At 41.6% G+C, this 20,771-nt stretch overlaps 1 protein-coding gene across 1 annotated transcript in view; it reads right to left on the bottom strand.

The window, feature by feature from the left end:
• LOC311110561 (inactive tyrosine-protein kinase 7-like) overlaps positions 1–20,771 on the bottom strand; it is a 212,270-nt gene that overhangs the window by 29,442 nt on the left and 162,057 nt on the right. The window contains exon 5 of the mRNA XM_084153067.1: positions 12,170–12,300. Within this exon, the coding sequence (XP_084009193.1) occupies positions 12,170–12,300 (131 nt within the window). The remainder of the gene's footprint in view (positions 1–12,169; positions 12,301–20,771) is intronic.

Genomic DNA, 20,771 nt, shown 5'->3' with positions numbered 1-20,771 from the left:
CACAGTTCCTAAGTAATTTCAATGCACTTTTATGACTCAAAGAAGAGTCTTCAACTATAAGGAACTTTTCTTTAGCTCTCCTAGCTGTGCCGTTGAGGAACTAGAGCAAACACACTTGTAGTTGTTTTATTTGGAACACAACCCTGCGTCCCCACCATCACACAGTTACTGTTGTTCTTTACACAATCCAAAAACAGTCCATTATAAATCACAATCTGGGTCAGGTGGGCATGACTTCAAAGCTTGTTCTTTTGCCAACAAGACCAGCTAAGTTATAAAATACGATCTTACAGTGTTAGGCTTTCACAAGGCAATTCAGAGAAACTGATAATTGTCTTCACAACAAACAAACATAAGCTCATTCTGTTCAGAACAACCCAGGGTATGACTCCATGTCATCTTGTAACTGTACATCAAACATAGTGATCATAAACATTGACACTGTATATGACATGAGTTTTATGATTTGAAAAACGTGAACTGCACATTTGGACTCATGGGTGTTTGGCTTGTTTGTACGACATCAAAGCGGTATTTATTATAATCCTCAACGTCTCATATTTCAAAATACATCAAGTCCTCCTAATTTACAGCATTTCCCTCACTCAGACAACAAAACATTTGCAAAAGTTGTACAATTACCGGGAGGGATGGGGGCATCTTCATGCGGTGCTCAAGTTCAGAACGGCTGTGAAGCACAGAGCCTGAGCTCTGACGTTATGTATAGCATGTTACTGTACAGCCACTGCGTTCCAATTTAGGAGCTTATTAGTGCCCAAATCGGCCATTTTCAACCGGTATACGCGTACGAGTGTAAAGGGTTAAACTTGTCCCAAAAACGCTGAACCCGGGTCGGTGTGACACAATTCCAGTTGAATGCCTTAAGGCAGGGGTTCCCAAACCTTTTCACTCAGGCATTGGGGAACATCTATTTCTATGCAGTTTTAAAGCTAATTTTCTTGCAATTATATACATTTTGCCATGTCTAATGTGTATCAAACATTACAACAAAATCTATGGGCAAAAAAAACTAGCTGACATGGGCTGATCTGGACATTTCTGACAAGTTATAAATAGCTCTCTAAGGTATGCAATGACTGACATGACAAGAGGAAAACTGATGATGCACTACCCAATTTCAAAATTGCACCTTGTGCATTCTACTATTACAACTTTCAAGAGTAAATTGAAAGCCGGACTGAGCCCCTCCCTGCCTGCCCCACAGTTTGGGAACAACTGCTTTAAGGGATCAGCACCAGATTAGGTGAATTAAGGTATTTAAATGGGGCTGTGGTTCACTGGGTTAAGACTGCAGAGACCCCTGTATGGGGCCCAGTTAGGGCCCAGGCCAAGTCTTGGGGGCTACAGTAACAGAGGTACAGAAAATGGACTGAAACAGGGAGGTACTACTACCTGGACTGTTCCAATCAGAACCTTAAATGTTTGTTTTTCCGTTGCATTTTTAAAATGTTTCATCTCCAGTGACATGTATTTTTACACACAATTACTCAAATCCATTTGATATTCATTGAGGCAATTTAGGTCATTCCTCACCAGCTGTCGACTTGCCACATGCCACCCAATGTCTCCCACTAACTACTCTATTCAAATCAGCCCACATTCTCTTTTCTAACAAAGCCATACATGACAGTGTCAGTGTGTATGTATGTGTGTGGGTGTAAGTCGCTCTGGATAAGAGCGTCTGCTAAATGATGTAAATGTAAATGTGTGTGTGTGTGTATGGCCGAGTCTGAAACAGCTGGAAGGCGGGAGGGAGGAAGGAAGCAGGGGAGGAAATAGCTTTTGAGGGAGGAGATGAGAAGAGGAGAGCAGGAAGCAGCACACCGCCTGGTCTCTGTGGGGCGTATGTCAATAAGGGAATGAGATTATCACAGGAGATATCTGCCCCTAAGTGAAGAAGTGAAGAAGTGAGAGAGAGAGAGAGAGAGAGAGAGAGAGAGAGAGAGAGAGAGAGAGAGAGAGAGAGAGAGACAGAGAGAGAGAGACAGAGAGAGATAGAGACACACAGAGAAAGAGAGAGACAGAGAGAGAAAGAAAGAAAGAAAGAAAGAAAGAAAGAAAGAAAGAAAGAAAGAAAGAAAGAAAGAAAGAAAGAAAGAAAGAAAGAAAGAAAGAAAGAAAGAAAGAAAGAAAGAAAGAAAGAAAGAAAGAAAGAAAGAAAGAAAGAAAGAAAGAAAGAAAGAAAGAAAGAAGAAAGGAAAGAAAGAAAGAAAGAAAGAAAGAAAGAAAGAAAGAAAGAAAGAAAGAAAGAAAGAAAGAAAGAAAGAAAGAAAGAAAGAAAGAAAGAAAGAAAGAAAGAAAGGGGGGGACTATATAAAATGGAAAAAACGCACCACATTCTTCAGCAGATGAAAGGGAGTGTGTGTGTGTGTGTGTTTGTGTGTGTGTGTGCATGTGCCTGTGTGCGTCTGTCCATGCCTGTGTGTGTGTGTGTGTGTTTAAACAGAGTGACTGTTTAAACTTGTCCCAAAAACGCTGAACCCGGGTCGGTGTGACACAATTCCAGTTTAATGCCTTAAGGGATCAGCACCAGATTAGGTGGATTAAGGTATGTAAATGGAGCTGTGGTTCACTGGGTGAAGACTGCAGAGGCCCCTGTATGGGACCCAATTAGGACCCAGGCCAAGTCCTGGGGGCTACAGTAACCGAGGTACACTAGGGATTGGGAGGGGTGTGACACTTGATCCATCATCAGAAAACAAACATTACCTGGGTCATGTTCATTAGGCACAAAACGGAAGAAAAGGGCCTGAAACAGGGAGGTACTACTACCTGGACTTGTCCAATCAGAAATTTTCATTTTCCGTTGTGTTTAAAACCTTTTTCCATTGTGTGCCCTAATGAACACAACCCACATTACTTGCTTAATAGATGTATCTCCAGTGAAATGTATGTTTACACACAATTACTAAAATCCATATGAAAGCTGCCAAAGAGCGTGGGGACATGCTTACATCCGCTATGACAAGCTCATTGTCTACCCTCCCTCCCAAAAGCCTGGGAGGAGTGAGAGAGCCAAGCTTTCGGGTCAGTAGCTTCAGCCCAACATCACAAGCACACACAAACACAAACACCAACTGACACTCACAAGTGCCTGATTGACCGACTCTATTAGCCAAACAATGTTTGTATTTTTCTTTTATGTTCTTCTCCATATTATGTCTATCTACGATAAGCTACACATGAAAGGTAGCCCATATGAATATATGTAGCCTTAGACATAAGGTTCATGAAACCAATAACATTCATATACTGGCCATCTCTGAAACTCACTAAGATAATTTGATGTTACAGCAGTAGCAATACAAGGCCCTCAAATCTACAGAAAAGACAGGAATGCCTATGGGGGAGGTGTTGCTGTATATGTTCAGAGCCATATTCCTGTAAAGCTTAGAGAGGATCTCATGTCAAATGTTGTTGAAGTGTTGTGATTGCAAGGTCACCTGCATCATCTAAAGCCTCTTCTTTTGGGGTGCCGCTATAGGCCACCAAGTGCTAGCAGTCAGTATTTTGATAATATGTGTGCAATGCTTCATAATGTGTGTGATGTTAACAGAGAGGTTTATTTTCTGGATGACCTGAGCATTGACTGGTTAGGAACAAGCTGTCCTCTCAAGAGGAAGCTTCTAACTGTGACTAAGGCCTGTAATATGACCCAGGTTATCACTCAACCAACTAGAATGCATACCAATAGTGTTGGATCTGTGACATCCACTTGTATTGATCATATCTTCACAAATGCTGCAGAGCTTTGCACCAAAGCAATATCAGTTCCCATTGGCTGTAGTGACCATAACATTGTGGCAATAACAAGGAAAGGTTGTCCCTAAAGTAATTTATTTAAAAAATCCTACAAAATGTTTTCTCAGGACTCTTTTGTTGAAGATGTAAAACATTTATGTTGGACTGATGTGTATGAGGACGTGAATCCAGATGCAGCACTGGAAGTATTTGTAAAATGATTAATGCCAAATGTTGACAACATGCACCTGTTAAGAAACTAACTGTGAGGTACTGTTAGACCCCCCTGGATTGATGATGAATTGAACAATTTTATGGTTTAAAAAAATTATGCAGAGTTGGCAAACAAGTCAGGCTGCTCAGCTGATTGGTTGACATACTGTGAGTTGAGAAATGTTGTGACTAAAATAAAATAAAAATAGAAAAAAATGTGTACCAAACCAAGATAAATGACATAAAACACAATGGGAAAAGACTTTGGAGTACCTTAAATGATATCATGGTCAGAAAACCCAATTCATAGCCATCGTTCATTGAAGTTGATGGGTAATTTATAACCAAACCTTTCTATATTGCAAATAATTTAAATGACTATTTCACTAGTAAAGTGGAAAAACTCAGATGTGAAATGACAACACTGAACAGTGAACCATCATATTCTTGTATAAAACATCTAATAATGAAAGAGACGGATTGCTGTTTTGAATTTGGTCAAGTTAGTGTGAGAGAGATGGAAAAACTAGTGTTACCCATCAACAATGATAAGCCACCAGGTATAGACAACCTTGATGGGAAACTATTGAGAACGGTAGCAGACTGTATTGCCACCCCTATTTGATATACTGTATATTTTAACCAAGTCTAAAGGAGTGTGTGTCCACAGGCATGGAAGGAAGCTAAAGTAAGTTCACTGCCTAAAAATAGTAAAGCACCCTTTGCTGGCTCTAACAGCCGCCCAATCAGTTTGCTGCCAGTTCTTAGTAAACTGATTAAGAGAATTGTGTTTGACAAAATACAATGCTATTTTTCAGAGAACAAGCTAACAACGGACTTTCAGCATGCATATAAAGACTCAACTGCACTGGCTCAGATGACGGATGATTGGTTAAAAGAAATGGATCATAAGATGATAGTTGGAGCCGTATTGTTAGATTTCAGTGCAACCTTTGATGTTATTGATCATAAATTGTTATATGAAAAAACTCCCTTGATATGGCTTTATATCACCTGCCAGCACATGGTTGGATAATTATTCATCCAATATAACCCAGAGGAGGTACTGAGAGGAAGTACATAGAACTCAATGGAAGCTTCTCTAACATGCCCTGTCCCTCAGGGTAGTTGCCTTTGGCCGTAAATGTTCTCTATTTTTACAAATTATTTGCCACTGGTCTTACACAAAGCTAGAATGTATGCAGATGATTCCACACTCTGCATGTCAGCACCGAAAGCCAGTGAGCTAACTGAAATTCTAAATAAGGAGTTGAAGTCAGTATCAGACGACAATTACTGTTAATTGAAAATGAAACCTTGTTCAAAGTATCGCTCTTTCTCAAACAGGCGATACAGAGCTGGTTATAATTTCAATTTCATCCCCCGGAAAAGACAGAACAAATATGATGGTTGAACTTAAATGTACTGGTTGATAAAATACCTGTATTTATGGAAAATATGTTTGAGAAGGGTATTTAGTTTTTAAATGATATTGTAAATTGGAATGGTACAGTTATGTCTTACATGGAGCTATCGGAACTGTATGGAAAGGTCTGCTCAATCCAAGATTACAACTAATTGATTATAGCACTACCCCAAAAATGGAGGTGGCAAGTGGCAGTAGGAGGAGGCAGGGAACTGGTCTGTCTGCCCAATATAAAGGATAAAACCTGGTGGAGAAATAAAAGTAGCATAAATAGGAAAGTATACCAGTTTCATTTGAGGACCAGGATGTTGACAGCTGCGCCATACAGATTGCAAAATAGCTGGGAAGAGATTTTTTACATGGCATAGGGTGTATGAGCTGATGTATAAAATGATGCAAGATTCAACACTTCATGCTTTTCAGCAGAAATTATTGTACAGCCACAAACAAAATGTTGAATATTTGGGGCATACAACAATCACAGCTCTGGAGATTTTGATTCGAGGATACAGAATAGACCATTTGTTTTGGTATTACCCTCAGGTAGCCTGCTTCTGGTCTCAGGTTCAGGAATGGCTGAAAATGCATAAAATGTATCTAAAATTAACCCTAGAAATAGCATTGTTGGGAGATTTGGAGAGACCTGGTCAGTCAATCGGTAATATATTAATACTCTTAGCAAAAGTATTTATCTTCAACTCGCAGTTGGTGGATTCTATTCGATTAGATAGATTCAAATTGTATATTAGACATTACATCATGGTTGAAAGGTATATGGTGCGTAGAAATCAGAAGAGGGTGGCCAGCAGAGATAGGTGGGATGGGCTGAGGGAGTGTTGGAATGTGGAACTGGAGATGAGTAGGAGTGAAGTTGCTGAGTGAGGGGTAAAATGATGTAAAAAACAAAAATATAAAAAAATCATTCACTCATTAAAATGGGGAGGGGGGATGTCTTGAGTCAATAAGTATTTAACCCCTTTGATATGGCAAGTCCAAATAAATTCAGGAGTACAAATGTGCTTAACAAGTCACATAATAAGTTGCATGCACTCACTCTGTGTGCAATAATAGTGTTTAACATGATTTTTTTAATGACTACCTCATCTCTGTACCCCACACATACAATTATCTGTAAGGTCCCTCAGTAGAGCAGTGAATTTCAAACATAGATTCAACCACAAAGAACAGGGAGGTTTTCCAATGCCTCGCAAAGAATGGCACCTATTGGTAAAAATACATAAAATAAAAGTAGACATTGAATATCCCTTTGAACATGGTGAAGTCATTAATTACACTTTGGATGGTGTATCAATATACAGTGGGGAAAAAAAGTATTTAGTCAGCCACCAATTGTGCAAGTTCTCCCACTTAAAAAGATGAGAGAGGCCTGTAATTTTCATCATAGGTACACGTCAACTATGACAGACAAATTGAGGAAAAAAAATCCAGAAAATCACATTGTAGGATTTTTAATGAATTTATTTGCAAATTATGGTGGAAAATAAGTATTTGGTCACCTACAAACAAGCAAGATTTCTGGCTCTCACAGACCTGTAACTTCTTCTTTAGGAGGCTCCTCTGTCCTCCACTCGTTACCTGTATTAATGGCACCTGTTTGAACTTGTTATCAGTATAAAAGACACCTGTCCACAACCTCAAACAGTCACACTCCAAACTCCACTATGGCCAAGACCAAAGAGCTGTCAAAGGACACCAGAAACAAAATTGTAGACCTGCACCAGGCTGGGAAGACTGAATCTGCAATAGGTAAGCAGCTTGGTTTGAAGAAATCAACTGTGGGAGCAATTATTAGGAAATGGAAGACATACATGATAATCTCCCTCGATCTGGGGCTCCACGCAAGATCTCACCCCGTGGGGTCAAAATGATCACAAGAACGGTGAGCAAAAATCCCAGAACCACACGGGGGGACCTAGTGAATGACCTGCAGAGAGCTGGGACCAAAGTAACAAAGCCTACCATCAGTAACACACTATGCCGCCAGGGACTCAAATCCTGCAGTGCCAGATGTGTCCCCCTGCTTAAGCCAGTACATGTCCAGGCCAGTCTGAAGTTTGCTAGAGTTCATTTGGATGATCCAGAAGAGGATTGGGAGAATGTCATATGGTCAGATGAAACCAAAATATAACTTTTTGGTAAAAACTCAACTCGTCGTGTTTGGAGGACAAAGAATGGTGAGTTGCATCCAAAGAACACCATACCTACTGTGAAGCATGGGGGTGGAAACATCATGCTTTGGGGCTGTTTTTCTGCAAAGGGACCAGGACGACTGATCCGTGTAAAGGAAAGAATGAATGGGGCCATGTATCGTGAGATTTTGAGTGAAAACCTCCTTCCATCAGCAAGGGCATTGAAGATGAAACGTGGCTGGGTCTTTCAGCATAACAATGATCCCAAACACACCGCCCGGGCAACGAAGGAGTGGCTTCGTAAGAAGCATTTCAAGGTCCTGGAGTGGCCTAGCCAGTCTCCAGATCTCAACCCCATAGAAAATCTTTGGAGGGAGTTGAAAGTCCGTGTTGCCCAGCGACAGCCCCAAAACATCACTGCTCTAGAGAAGATCTGCATGGAGGAATGGGCCAAAATACCAGCAACAGTGTGTGAAAACCTTGTGAAGACTTACAGAAAACGTTTGACCTGTGTCATTGCAAACAAAGGGTATATAACAAAGTATTGAGAAACTTTTGTTATTGACCAAATACTTATTTTCCACCATAATTTGCAAAAAAATTCATAAAAAATCCTACAATGTGATTTTCTGGATTCTTTTTTCTCATTTTGTCTGTCATAGTTGACGTGTACCTATGATGAAAATTACAGGCCTCTCTCATCTTTTTAAGTGGGAGAACTTGCACCATTGGTGGCTGACTAAATACTTTTTTCCCCCACTGTACCCAGTCACTACCAGTGGCGTAGTGCTATTTCTTTAGGTAAGAGAGCGCAAAAAATAACTGTAAATTACCTCATGGAACACAGGACTGATGGTTGCTGATAATAGGCCTCTGTACGCCTATGTAGACATTCCATTAAAAATCAGCCGTTTCCAGCTACAATAGCCATTTACAACATTAACAATGTCTACACTGTATTTCTGATCAATTTGATGTTATTTTAATGAACAAAAAATTTGCTTTTCTTTCGAAAACAAGGACATTTCTAAGTGACCCCAGACATTTGAACGGTAGTGTATGTATGTACAGTATGCATGTATGGAGCATAATGTATTTACTGTTTTATTCACATGTTTTCAAGTACTGGTGACAAATCATGATTGAAATGGACACATATGATGTGTGTAAAATACTTTTTGGAAGGTTGTACTGATTATGATGAGCTAATGCTAAGCGAAATGCCAGCTACTGTATGTGTGGCGCCATGTTTGTTGACATCATCCAATGCATTCTGGTTTTCATGTAAATGTCTGTGAGACCAAAGATGTTATAACAAAACGAGGTGAAGGGACGGTTCACTCGACTGACTTAGATTGTAACTATTGTTTAGCTTATAAACTTCTTCTGTGTTTTCCCCCCATTTATTGATACGTCCCCCATCATAGTAATATTTCCTGCATCATATCCCCCCACGATACCGTCCCCCATTTCTACCCCCCATGGACTTGAAATCCCCCACAAATGAAATGAACCCACCCACAAACCCCCCTAAAATGGTTTCACCCAAATCTGGCAACCCTGTTTAGCTTTCACGCTACAGTTAGGCTAAGCAGTAGGCTTGTATTTGAGGTGATGATCTGTGAGGGGATCAAATTGTATCTTATTTGTCAAAAACTGTAAACGAATTGTCAAGTCATGTGCTCCGGTTCTTGTATACACTGTAACAAGTACATCAAAGATTTGTAATATGTTGAAAAGTGGCCAAACTAAGTTAATATTTTTCGGGCAATGGGCATAGCCATCTTTGACTTTGACTTTGTTTATTTGCGTCTCATAGTGAATGGCATTCTGGGATTAGGGAGTTTTCTCTTGTCAAACAAACAAAACATGGCTGCCATCATAAAGAATTTAGTTGCTATTAGCTTAGCTTACACGCATCTCTTTCCTAAACAATATTACATTTCTCCCTTGTGCTCACCAGAGATGTGGTACATTGTAAACAAGTGTAGCTGTTAGGTCGCTAACTTATGTTTAGTTTTTTGTCAGCGCAACCTGTTATTTAGACTGGTTTATGGAATGAGTTTGGCTGTGGATGTGTTCCATGTTATGCTTGAATGATGAAGTTCGCATTTATCTTTTACAATAAAAGGTGAAATTGAGGAATAAAGTTGGAAGACCTTTATTTCCCATCAGTACAACACATTGTTTAGATGCTTTTCAGACAACAATGCTGTTTAAACGTGTTTGTTGCATCATACGTTTAATTGCTACTGTTCCAATCACATATTTGCAATGGTACGCTGCAGGGACCACTCAACAATGATACCCTCAAACGCCAAGTTAGGCATACCTCATTTCAAAATAGGCCATCATCACTGTCACTCGTGAATGATAATGATTCAAGTTTTACTGGTGAAACTGCACCTGCATGCCAATCATTTGATTGATCTCAACCAGTTTCATGGGAATAGCCGATGCATTTCCATCTCATTGAATAACTGTTTCGTGAACGTATTAGAGCAGATGTTAAAAAACGATTAGCCTTTCTTATATTTTGTTTCAATCAAAGCATATATCCTGAATAGTGGCGGGCTCTGTTGAGTTTTGGCGCATTATAATTTTCTGGGGACTATTCAGCTTCAGCTAACCATCCTAAAATCTCATTAGAAAAGAGGAGGTGTTTTTGGTGTAAAAGTAATGTTATAGGCCTCCTATGCTATGCTATTATATTTGGTTCTGTTATATAAAATATCAATGAATCGTTATGTGATCTTGCGAGACATTGATTCAGCTTTGATCTAACTTTACTAAACGAACACCATTGTGAGAAGTGATAATCTTCTATTTGTAATAATACTAATAATAAGTGATGAGTAGGACTATTAGGCATAGGCAACAGATCATGATGAGTGTTATTTTAAACGATTGGAGCACTCTTCGTGGTTCTGAATGGACAGCACCAAGATCACGCAATTATGTAAAAGAGGTGGTGGCCACTCTGGTTTGGGTGTCCTCGGCAGAACGGTGTCGCCGTAACCAAGTGGTCACATATCGTTCTGAGTTCCACTGCGCAAGAGAGGGTCCGTGGAGTTTATTAACGTGGTAATTAAATATAATTATTTTAGAATTTATCCGAATTTATTTTCCTGAAATAGTTTTACCAGCACCATGTATTCTCAAATTGAAAAAAGTGAGGGAGCGCTGCTCCTCTGTGCTCCGGCAGCACTACACCCCTGGTCACTACAAAGATACTGGCATTCTTCTTAACTTTGTTGCCGGAGAGGAAGGAAAACAGTCAGGGATTTCACCATGAGGCCAATGGTGACTTCAAAACAGTTACAGAGTTTAATGGCTGTGATTGGAGAAAACTGTGGATGGATCAACAACATTGTAGTTACTCCACAACACTTACCTAATTGACAGAGTGTAAAGAAGGAAGCCTGTACAGAATACAAATATCCCAAAACATACATCCTCTTTGCAACAAGGCACTAAAGTAATACTGCAAAAAATGTGGCAAAGCAATTCCTTTTTTGGCGTGAATACAAAGTGTTATGTTTGGGGCAAATCCAATACAACACATTACTGAGTCCCACTCTCCATATTTTCAAGTATAGTGGTTGCTGCATCATGTTATGGGTATGCTTGTAATCATTAAGGACTGGGGAGGTTTTCAGGATAAAAAAGAAACGGAATGGAGCTAAGCACAGGCAAAATCCTAGAGGAAAACCTGGTTCAGTCTGCTTTCCACCAGACACTGGGAGATGAATTCACCTTTCAGCAGGACAATAACCTAAAACACAAGGCCAAATCTATACTGGAGTTGCTTACCAAGACGACAGTGAATGTTCCTGAGTGGCCGTGTTACAGTTTTGACTTAAATATACTTGAAAATCTATGGCAAGACCTGACAATGTTTGTCTAGCAATGATCAACAACAAATTTGACAGAGCTTGAAGAACTTTGAAAAGTAAAATGGGCAAATGTTGCACAATCCAGGTGTGGAAAGCTCTTAGAGACTTACCCAGAAAGACTCACAGCTGTAATCGCTGCCAAAGGTGCTTCTACAAAGGGGTGTGAAAACTTATGTAAATGAAATATTTCTGTATTTCATTTTCAATACATTTGCAAACATTTCTAAAAACATGTTTTCACTTTGTCATTATGGGTTATTGTGTGTAGATGGGTGAGCAGTTTAATTTTTAATTTAATTTTTTATTCAGGCTGTAACACAACAAAATGTGGAATAAGTCAAGGGGTATGAATACTTTCTGAAAAGGCACTGTAGCCATGTTATTTTTACACATTTTTTGTTATTCATTATTAACTGCATATTTTTCCTCGTGTCATTATAACAAAACAAAAAATTATCTTTAAATCTGCATTGTTGGAAAAGGACCCGTCAGTAAGCATTTCACTGTTAGTCTACACCTGTTGTTTCCGAAGCATGTGCCAAATAGAACATTTGATTTGATTCTATCAGTGTATCAGTGTTTTGATACTTGTTGTGTTTTATGTTTTTGTGTGGATCCCAGAAAGAATAGCTGCTGCTTCGACACTGCCATAAATCCTCCATTCCACCCATTCAATCAGGTGTGTGTGTGTGTCTGCGTGTGTGTGTATGTTAGTGTAGTACCTGCTATGAGGAGGGAGGCCTCCAGCGTGATGTCGGGGCCCCGGGGCCCTCTACCCACACACCTGTAGGAGCCAATGTTTCTGGGCTTCACCTGGGTGATTAGCAGGGTACCGTTGGTGTACAGGATCACTCTATTGAGAGAGGAGAGGAGAGGGGACACAGGTAGTACTCAGATGAACATCAATAATGCCATTCACTTGCTGATACTGTCAACCAAAACAGAGTACGAATGCAGAAACTGAAGAAGGCACTTACATTAAAGGAAAATTCCACCCAAAAACAGTCCCAAAATGCATCATACAAGGATACATTCCTTGAAAACTTGAGTGCTGACAAGCAAAACATTTTGGGACTATGTCAACAATGGACTAATGTCGTTTTTGGGTGGAGTTTTCCTTTAATAGAGTAGGTTTAGCTATGCAAAGACATTACATTTTGAATAGGTGATTTTACAGTACGCACTTAACACCCTTTTCACACTATCGTGCCGACCCGAACCATACTCTGCTGGCTCAGATCTTTTCTTTTCAAATGATCCTTTCCAGCAGGGTTCCAGCTGTGGTGGATTCGTAACCAGGCCAGCTCAGAACAGCTTGGCTCGGCTCAGTGTGAAAAGGGTATGTGTCTATTCTATCTGGCCCAGTATATGCCATGCCCTTTTTCTGGCCCCAGTATATGCCATGCCCTTTTTCTGGCCCCTAGTAGGGAAAGAGGAGTTTCAGTGTGTGTGATGGAGAGGATAAAGACTCATTACTGTCTGACCTTTAGTCAGCTCAAAGTCTGACAGCTAAGGAGCTTCACATCCAATAACAACACAGAGAGCAAGACAGACTGGCACACCACTGGCAGGTCACATTATTATCTATTATTCCCTCATAGCAATATGGTTTCACTGGCTAGCTACTAGACGGACAGCTACAGTCTAAGATTTGTATATCTGTTTTTGAACTTTTAAATTAATGATATATAGCCATTGATTCTTGAAGATTATGTTTTTTAAATACCAGACTGTAGCTTTAAAAGAAGTGAAATGTGCAGTCAGAAAAATTATATTGCCAAGGCTAGTGCCATGTAATAAACATAGATGCAATTTTAGCTCCCACATACTACATGTATGTAGTATGACTTGCTTATAAATGCTTTATGAAGCATTTATGTTGTGCTTATGCATGCTTTATGAATTGCCTATATTAAGCCTTTATATTATATCTGTTTTTGTTTGTTTAGAGTACATTAGAGTATTCCTTTATTGATACAAACTTGGGGAAATGATTTATCACCACAAGCATCAGCAATGATACAAAAGTGGGGACTATTTTCAACACTGTTTGTCACCTAAAAAAAGTCATCACCCAGCTCCCAATCTACCTGTCTGCATGACTGCCTTGTGGCTTCTCTGGGGAACAGTGATATTTCTACATTATATTCAGGCTTTATTCACTGGTAGGTGGGAAATGAGCTTTGGGAAATGAGCTTTGGGAAATGAGCTTTGGGAAATGAGCTTTGGGAAATGAGCCGCTGTAGCTCCAAGGAGACAAAAACTTAAAGAATGGGCAAGCATAATGAGACACAGACCCTCCAGGTTCTCTCTGATAGGGATGTGCACGCACGGTTATTCACCATTCATGGCAATCCACCATTCATTCTGATCTTAACTCCAACCCGGAAGGACTTTGTTTACGCTGCTCGTTCACGCTGCTTGTTCCGTGGGTAAGCGAATGCTTCTACCACTGTCTCTCCCAAGCATCTTTGACCGGTGTTTGGCTTACTGCCCCGCATACTGCTTGTATCCACAGCACTAACTTTAGAGTTGGTAATCTCCCGCTCGTTTAGTAAAGTGCAGCCAGGATCCATACATAGAGCAAGTTCTCCGCCTTCTCTCTGTTTATCGTACTGGTGCATGTGTGATCAAGTGTGTGTTGCTTGTGTGTGTTTGCCATTTCACTGGCGGAGCTTGATTTCGGGAGGCGGGGTATGGGTTGTGTTTGCAAACTCATTTTAGCTCACCACAAGCTTGTAGCATGGCTAACACTAGACAGAAAAATGCTGCAAAGCTCAATATGGAAGAGGAATATGTATCAAGCACTACATTCCACTACTCGATCAACAAAACAAGTTCTATAATAATCTAATAACTTTAAGTCCTTCCTGCAACTCTTTATGTATCCTACAAACAAAAGAGTTGATGATCTGTTTAAGGATGTAATGGAATTTAAACACTTGGAATTTATGCAGTCGGAGGTGGAGGAGCGAATGGGCGCGAATGTCACCAGCCAGACTGCATTCAAAATCATGTCTGTGTCACACCCTGATCTGTTTCACCTGTCTTGTGCTTGTCTCCACCCCCCACCAGGTGTTGCCAATTTTCCCCATTATCCCCTGTGCATTTATACCTGTGTTTTCTGTTTGTCTGTTGCCAGTTCGCCTTGTTTCGTCATGCCTACCAGTGTGTTTTTTCCCGTATTCCTGTTTCCGACCTATTCTGCCTGCCGTGACCCCGAGCCTGCCGTCCTGTACCTATCAGACTCTGATCTGGTTACGAACCTCTGCCTGTCCTCGACCTGCCCTTTGCCTGCCTTCTGTGGTTTTAATCAATTACTCTGTATATTGAACCTTCCGTCTCCTGTGTCTGCATCTGGGTCATATCCTGAGTCATGTTAGTCGGAGGATTTCACAATTTTCCAAACAACACTTGACAAGCACTCTTCCAAAGGAAACTACCTCGAAAACCAATCGAGGCGCAATAACATTTTAATCGATGGAACTGAGGACGTAAAGACTGAAACTTTGCATGAGAGAAGTCAAGACCAAGAAACTCCTGGCAGATCAACAAAAACTGGACCCTACTCATTGAGATGGAGAGGGCACATAGGATTGGCAATTTCTTCTCTGAAGGACAGCCCAGATGTATAGTGGTGAAACTGCTCAGGTTCAAAGACAAGGAGGAGATTCTCAGGAGAGCCAAGTGCCTGAAGGGAACCAAAATCTTCATCAATGAAGACTTCTCCGAAAAGGTACGCCTCAAAAGAAAGGTAATGCTGCCACGACTAATTGAATATTGCAAGAAAGGCAACATTGCATTCCTCAGTGTTGAGATTCAAAATGCTGTATGGAGCAGCCATGTTGTGACAAGGTTGGGGGAAGCAGCAAAGACTTCACGGAGCAGCCTGTTAATTACAAACAAAACAGTGAAAGCAACTTTGTATTGAAGTGGGATCGCGCATTTTCCAACTCATGATTACATCTTCGGTCGTCGTGGGAAAGACGCATTGTTAAAAACATTTGTAAACAACTGGTTGCAGTTCAGAGCCAACCTGGATACTAAGGAGATCCTGAGGGAAATCGACGAGTACCAACAGTTTTATGTTATGGAGGAGCATCATACTGCATCGTGGAAAGATCCGGCTACCTCACAAAAACACTCACAGATTCATCTACAGACACGCACGACTTACTTACCGTTGAAGTAGAGGCTAGTGCTCTTGCCGGAATCCATGCAACACTTCAAAAGTTGTGTGAGGAGGTAGCAGGGCTGAGGGGGAGTTTGGAGTTTAGCCACAGTGAAATTCTCACACTCCAAGGAGAGAACAAGGCACTCACAGCCAAGGTAAAAACCCTCGATTCCAACATGGATTGTCTACTCAGGGAAAACAGGGTGATGAGGGAGTCACTACTAGACATACAAACCTGTAGCATGCGGGAAAATCTCACATTTTCTGGGATTCCTGAGGACGCATCCAATAATCCAGAGGGGGCGATCAGAGAGTTCATGCAATCTGCCTTGAAACTTCCTCTAGAGACTGTAAACAAGGTGGCTTTCCACCGAGTGCACAGACTTGGAGCTCGGAGCGACAAGACCAAGGGTCCCCGGCCTATCATCGCAAAATGTGAACACTACCAACAAAAGGAGTTGATCACAAGCAGGGGAAAGGAGCTTAAAGGGACCATATTCGGTCTCAATGACCAATTTCCTGCGGAGATAAACAAACGTCGCAAGAGGCTGTATCCTGTACAGAGGCAACAGAGGGAGAGCGGTAAGCATTGTGGACAAACTCTTTATAGATAGACAGCTCTTCTGAGACAGCTCCATAACCCCATGGCTGTACTAAATTCTACGGGGACGACAGGTTACGGGTTAAGCGAGCAGTGTGTCAAGAAGCAGTGCGGCTTGGCAGGGTCGTGTTTCGGAGGACACATGGCTCTCGACCTTCGCCTCTCCCGAGTCCGTACAGGAGTTGCAGCAATGGGACAAGACTGTAACTACCAATTGTATATCACGAAAATTGGGGAGAAAACATTTATAAATAAAAAAGACAACTATTTAGCAAACTCAAATAAAATAATTTATACCAAGAGACCGTTCTGCCACCTCTGGTCTCTTGGCCCTCCCACCCCTACTGTAGGGCAGATCCCATTCAGACCAGTCCAAGCTCTTCTCTGTCCTGGCACCCCCAATGGTGGAACCAGCTTCCTCCTGAAACTAGGACAGCAGAGTCCCTGCCCCATCTTCCGAAAACATCTGAAACCACACCTTTTCAAAGAGTATTTTAAATAATCCCACAGCACCCCCCCTCGCACCCCCTTCTCACCCCCACGAAAGAAAAAGCCTTTTGTGAACTAACACTCGCACTTGACTTTTTTTTCCCCCTTTCTAGCTCTGACTGCTGATAGCTACTTCACTGAGGAATAATGTACTTACTATGGCTGAAATATGTGGTTGTCCCACCTAGCTATCTTAAGATGAATGCACTAACTGTAAGTCGCTCTGGATAAGAGCGCCTGATATGTGATTAAAATGTAAATGTATACTGCAACTATTATCTTTGACTCCAAAACGAGCTGAAATAAAATAAAAACCATCCTGAATTATGTTCAGTTCAGGGGGGGAGCAAATATCGAATGTGGTTTTTAAGATTTTTTTCCTAATGGGGTTTTCAAGCTTCTGAATCAGGCGGGTCACATTGAGATTGACTTTATAATTTAAAGGTAGACTCAAAATCAAATCAGCACCGCAGATATTGGGCGTGTTTGAATGGTAAGGCTAAAGCAACCGACTGTAGGCGAAAGTCAAGGAGTGAAATCGAGGGAGGTGCATCTGCGACAGCGGAAGGTCGGAAACGAATGTGGTTTTCCAAAAGCAAGACCAAGATCAACATGGCAGTGTTGCCATTGTTTATAAAAAGGTTTTCATTATAATGCAGAAATAAACATGTATCTAACCCCGATTTCACACACTCACAAACTGAAATCATAATACAATATTATGTGTGTACATTGTACAATCAATAAGTGAGAGAGAGCCTCAAATATCACATTTATTTGTATATATCCACTATACACATAAATTGTGGTAAATTGGTTCCTGTTTTAGTCATGTCTTTGGTCACATTTGCGTGGGTCAAACAAAAACACCCTAATGATTGGTTGACAATAGAACCTCCCACAATGCAGGTGATGGCTGCAAGATGAAGTTGGTGAAGAGCAACTGCAGAAACTTGCAGTCTACTGCAGTCAAAACTTCAGGACCTTTGATCACACTACCTTTCTCTCTCACAGACACACAGAGTATCTGCACATGTGCACTGTGAACGGGAGCACTTCACGCTGCTACAACGTGGTAGCTACCGGACCAAAACAGTGGAGAAGTTCCATAACATCTGGTTGTTATGGAAATCGTCCCACTCCTAAAGGTAGGCTATTAAACGTAGCTCAAGAGAAAGTGCAAGTCTCTCCAACTCTGCTCTCTCCAAACTACTTCTACCCTATTGGCTGATATAGCCCAGTAATACATAATATAATGGGCCACGTGAGAATTCCATGACATAGACTGACCAGGTGAATCCAGGTGAAAGCTATGATCCCTTATTGATGTCTCTTGTTAAATCCATTTCATTTAGTGTAGATGAAGGGGAGGAGACAGGTTAAAGAAGGATTTTTAAGCCTTGAAATAATTGAGACATGGATTGTGTGTGTGCCATTCAGAGGGTAAAAGGGTAAGACAAAATATTTAAGTGCCTTTGAACTGGGTATGGTAGTAGGTGCCAGGCACACTGGTTTGTGTCAAGAACTGCAACGCTGCTGGGCTTTTCACGCTCAACAGTTTCCTGTGTGTATCAAGAATGGTCCACCACCCAAAGGATATCAAGCCAACTTGTTAGATTAATTTGTATTTTAAGAATAATGACTAAAGGATTTCACCCCAAATACAGTATAAATGTGTAAACTGTGTTACAATTATCAACCCACTAACAGAGGGGGGGGCAGGACTAAACATTCCAGGGTAAGTAGAAAGGTGGAAACTGTTTAAGAAAGCCTCCTAAAGGTGGGCGGAGCAAAGTGCCTTTGTGTGTCAAGAGGTATAAAACAGGAGGGTATGGGTTTTGGCGCCAGAGCTCTCCATGAATAAAAATACAGATCATTCTTGCTGGTTGTGGACCTTGAATCATTTATGATTAAAACCAGAGCCTTACAACCTCTGGTAATGATTCAAGCTTAGGTTGAATTAGAGATAGAAATTCTCGTAACACAACTTGACACAACTGTGGGAAGCATTGGAGTCAACACCCCTGTGGAACACTTTCGACACCTTGTAGAGTCCACGCACCGATGAATTGAGGCTGTTCTGAGGGCAAAAGGGGGTGCAAACCAATATTAGGAAGGTGTTCCTAATGTTTTGTGCACTCAGTGTATAGCCTACCTTTTAGGAGGACAATTTGCAGGCAGAGACAAATAAATGGGTAATCAATATTTATTGAAAATTAAAAGGTGCAACGCTCGCTCACCATGGTAGCCTATTCACACATTGTGCGTTTTCCTTTTCAATGATGATCAGATGTTTTGATTGCACCTTGACTCACGTTGGTTGAGCGCCCTCCACTTCTTTCCATTGTTGGGTGCACTACTACTTTTGTGATTATATTTTTTAGTTGTATTATTATTATTATTATTATTATTATTATTATTTATTTTTTCAGGGGGAGCTGCATTACCCTCAGCACCCCTACTTCCCACAGCTATGAGGAGAGGTAGCCCATTGGGCACACACTGGTTGAATCAACATTGTTTCCATGTAATATAAATGAAATTAGGTTGAGCCAACATGGAATACACGATGTATTGACGTGTATCGGTGAATCATTCCTAATAAATCATTACATCCCTAATAAATTACATCCCTAACATGTAAAAAACGACGGACTGGTATCCCTTCTTTCTTTTCTTTCCCAAACACTTGGTCTCTGACCAACTCACCCGTTATCGCTCTCAGCAGGATTTTCTTGACTCTAACCAGTCAGGCTTCAAGGCGGCTCACTCAACTGAGACCGCTCTCCACTGTGTCACAGAGGCTCTCCGCTCTGCATAAGCTGATTCTGTCCTCTGTTCTCATCCTCCTAGATCTATCCCCTGCCTTCGACACTGTGAACCATCAGATCCTCCTCTCCACCCCCTCAGGGTTGGGCGGATCAGGCTCTGCACACTCCTGGATTGCATCCTACCTGGCAGGTCACTCCTACCAGGTGGCGTGGAGAGGATATGTGTCTGCACCACGTGTGCTCACTACTGGTGTACCACAGGGCTCGGTTCTAGGCCCTCTACTCTTTTCTCTTTACACCAAGACACTCTGCTCTGTCATATCCTCACATGGTCTCTCCTATCATTGCTATGCGGTTGACACTCAACTACTATTCTCCTTACCCATGCTGACACCCAGGTGGCGACACGCATCTCTGGGTGCCTGGCAGACATCACCGCTTGGATGTCGGCCCCCCACCTCAAGCTCAACCTCGACAGAACGAAGCTGCTCTTCCTCCCGGAAAAGGCCTGCCTGCTCCAAGACCTCTCCATCACGGTTGACAACTCCACGGTGTCCCCCTCCCAGAACCTTGGCATGACCCTGGACAACACCCTGTCATTCTCTGCAAACATCAAAGCAGTGACTCGCTCCTGTAGGTTCATGCTCTACAACATCTTGGACCTCTTGGCCCTCCATTCAACGCTCTTCTCTGTCCTGGCACCCAATGGTGGAACAAGCTTCGCAGAAAGTCAGGACAGCGGAGTCCCTGCCCATCTTTCGAAAACGTCTGAAACCCTACTCTTTGAAGAGCATCTAGAGCATAACTCTCACAGCACCCCCTGATCAAAAGTAGGACATAGAAGCATTAGGGTGCTATTTGGGACGCAGACACTGTAAAAATCGCATTACACTGCACTGCTCCAGAAATAACATTACTTAGCGCGCAACATTACCCTTCCAATTCATTAAGGCCTGAGCTGTGATAACAAACAAAGAGCTATAGACGCCAACGCAGGGGTTCCACCTCACTGGGCCTCAAAGAACTCCAGTTACACATACGACAGACAGACAGACAGACACAGACAGACAGACAGACAGACAGACAGACAGACCGACAGACAGACAGACAGACAGACAGACAGACAGACAGACAAGACAGACAGACAGACAGACAGACAGAGGAAGAGAGATAGCCTTGGACAACGGGCTATTTGAAGAGGAGGTGGAGAAGATGGAGGTTGTGGAGGAGGGGAGAGGGAGAGGTGGAGGAGGAAGAATATATGGAGGAGTAGGTAGAGGAGAGGAGAG

This window comes from Coregonus lavaretus (genome assembly GCF_964263955.1).
Source record: "Coregonus lavaretus genome assembly, chromosome: 36".
NCBI classification, from domain to species: domain Eukaryota; kingdom Metazoa; phylum Chordata; class Actinopteri; order Salmoniformes; family Salmonidae; genus Coregonus; species Coregonus lavaretus.
This window is presented reverse-complemented; position numbering and strand designations above follow the sequence as displayed.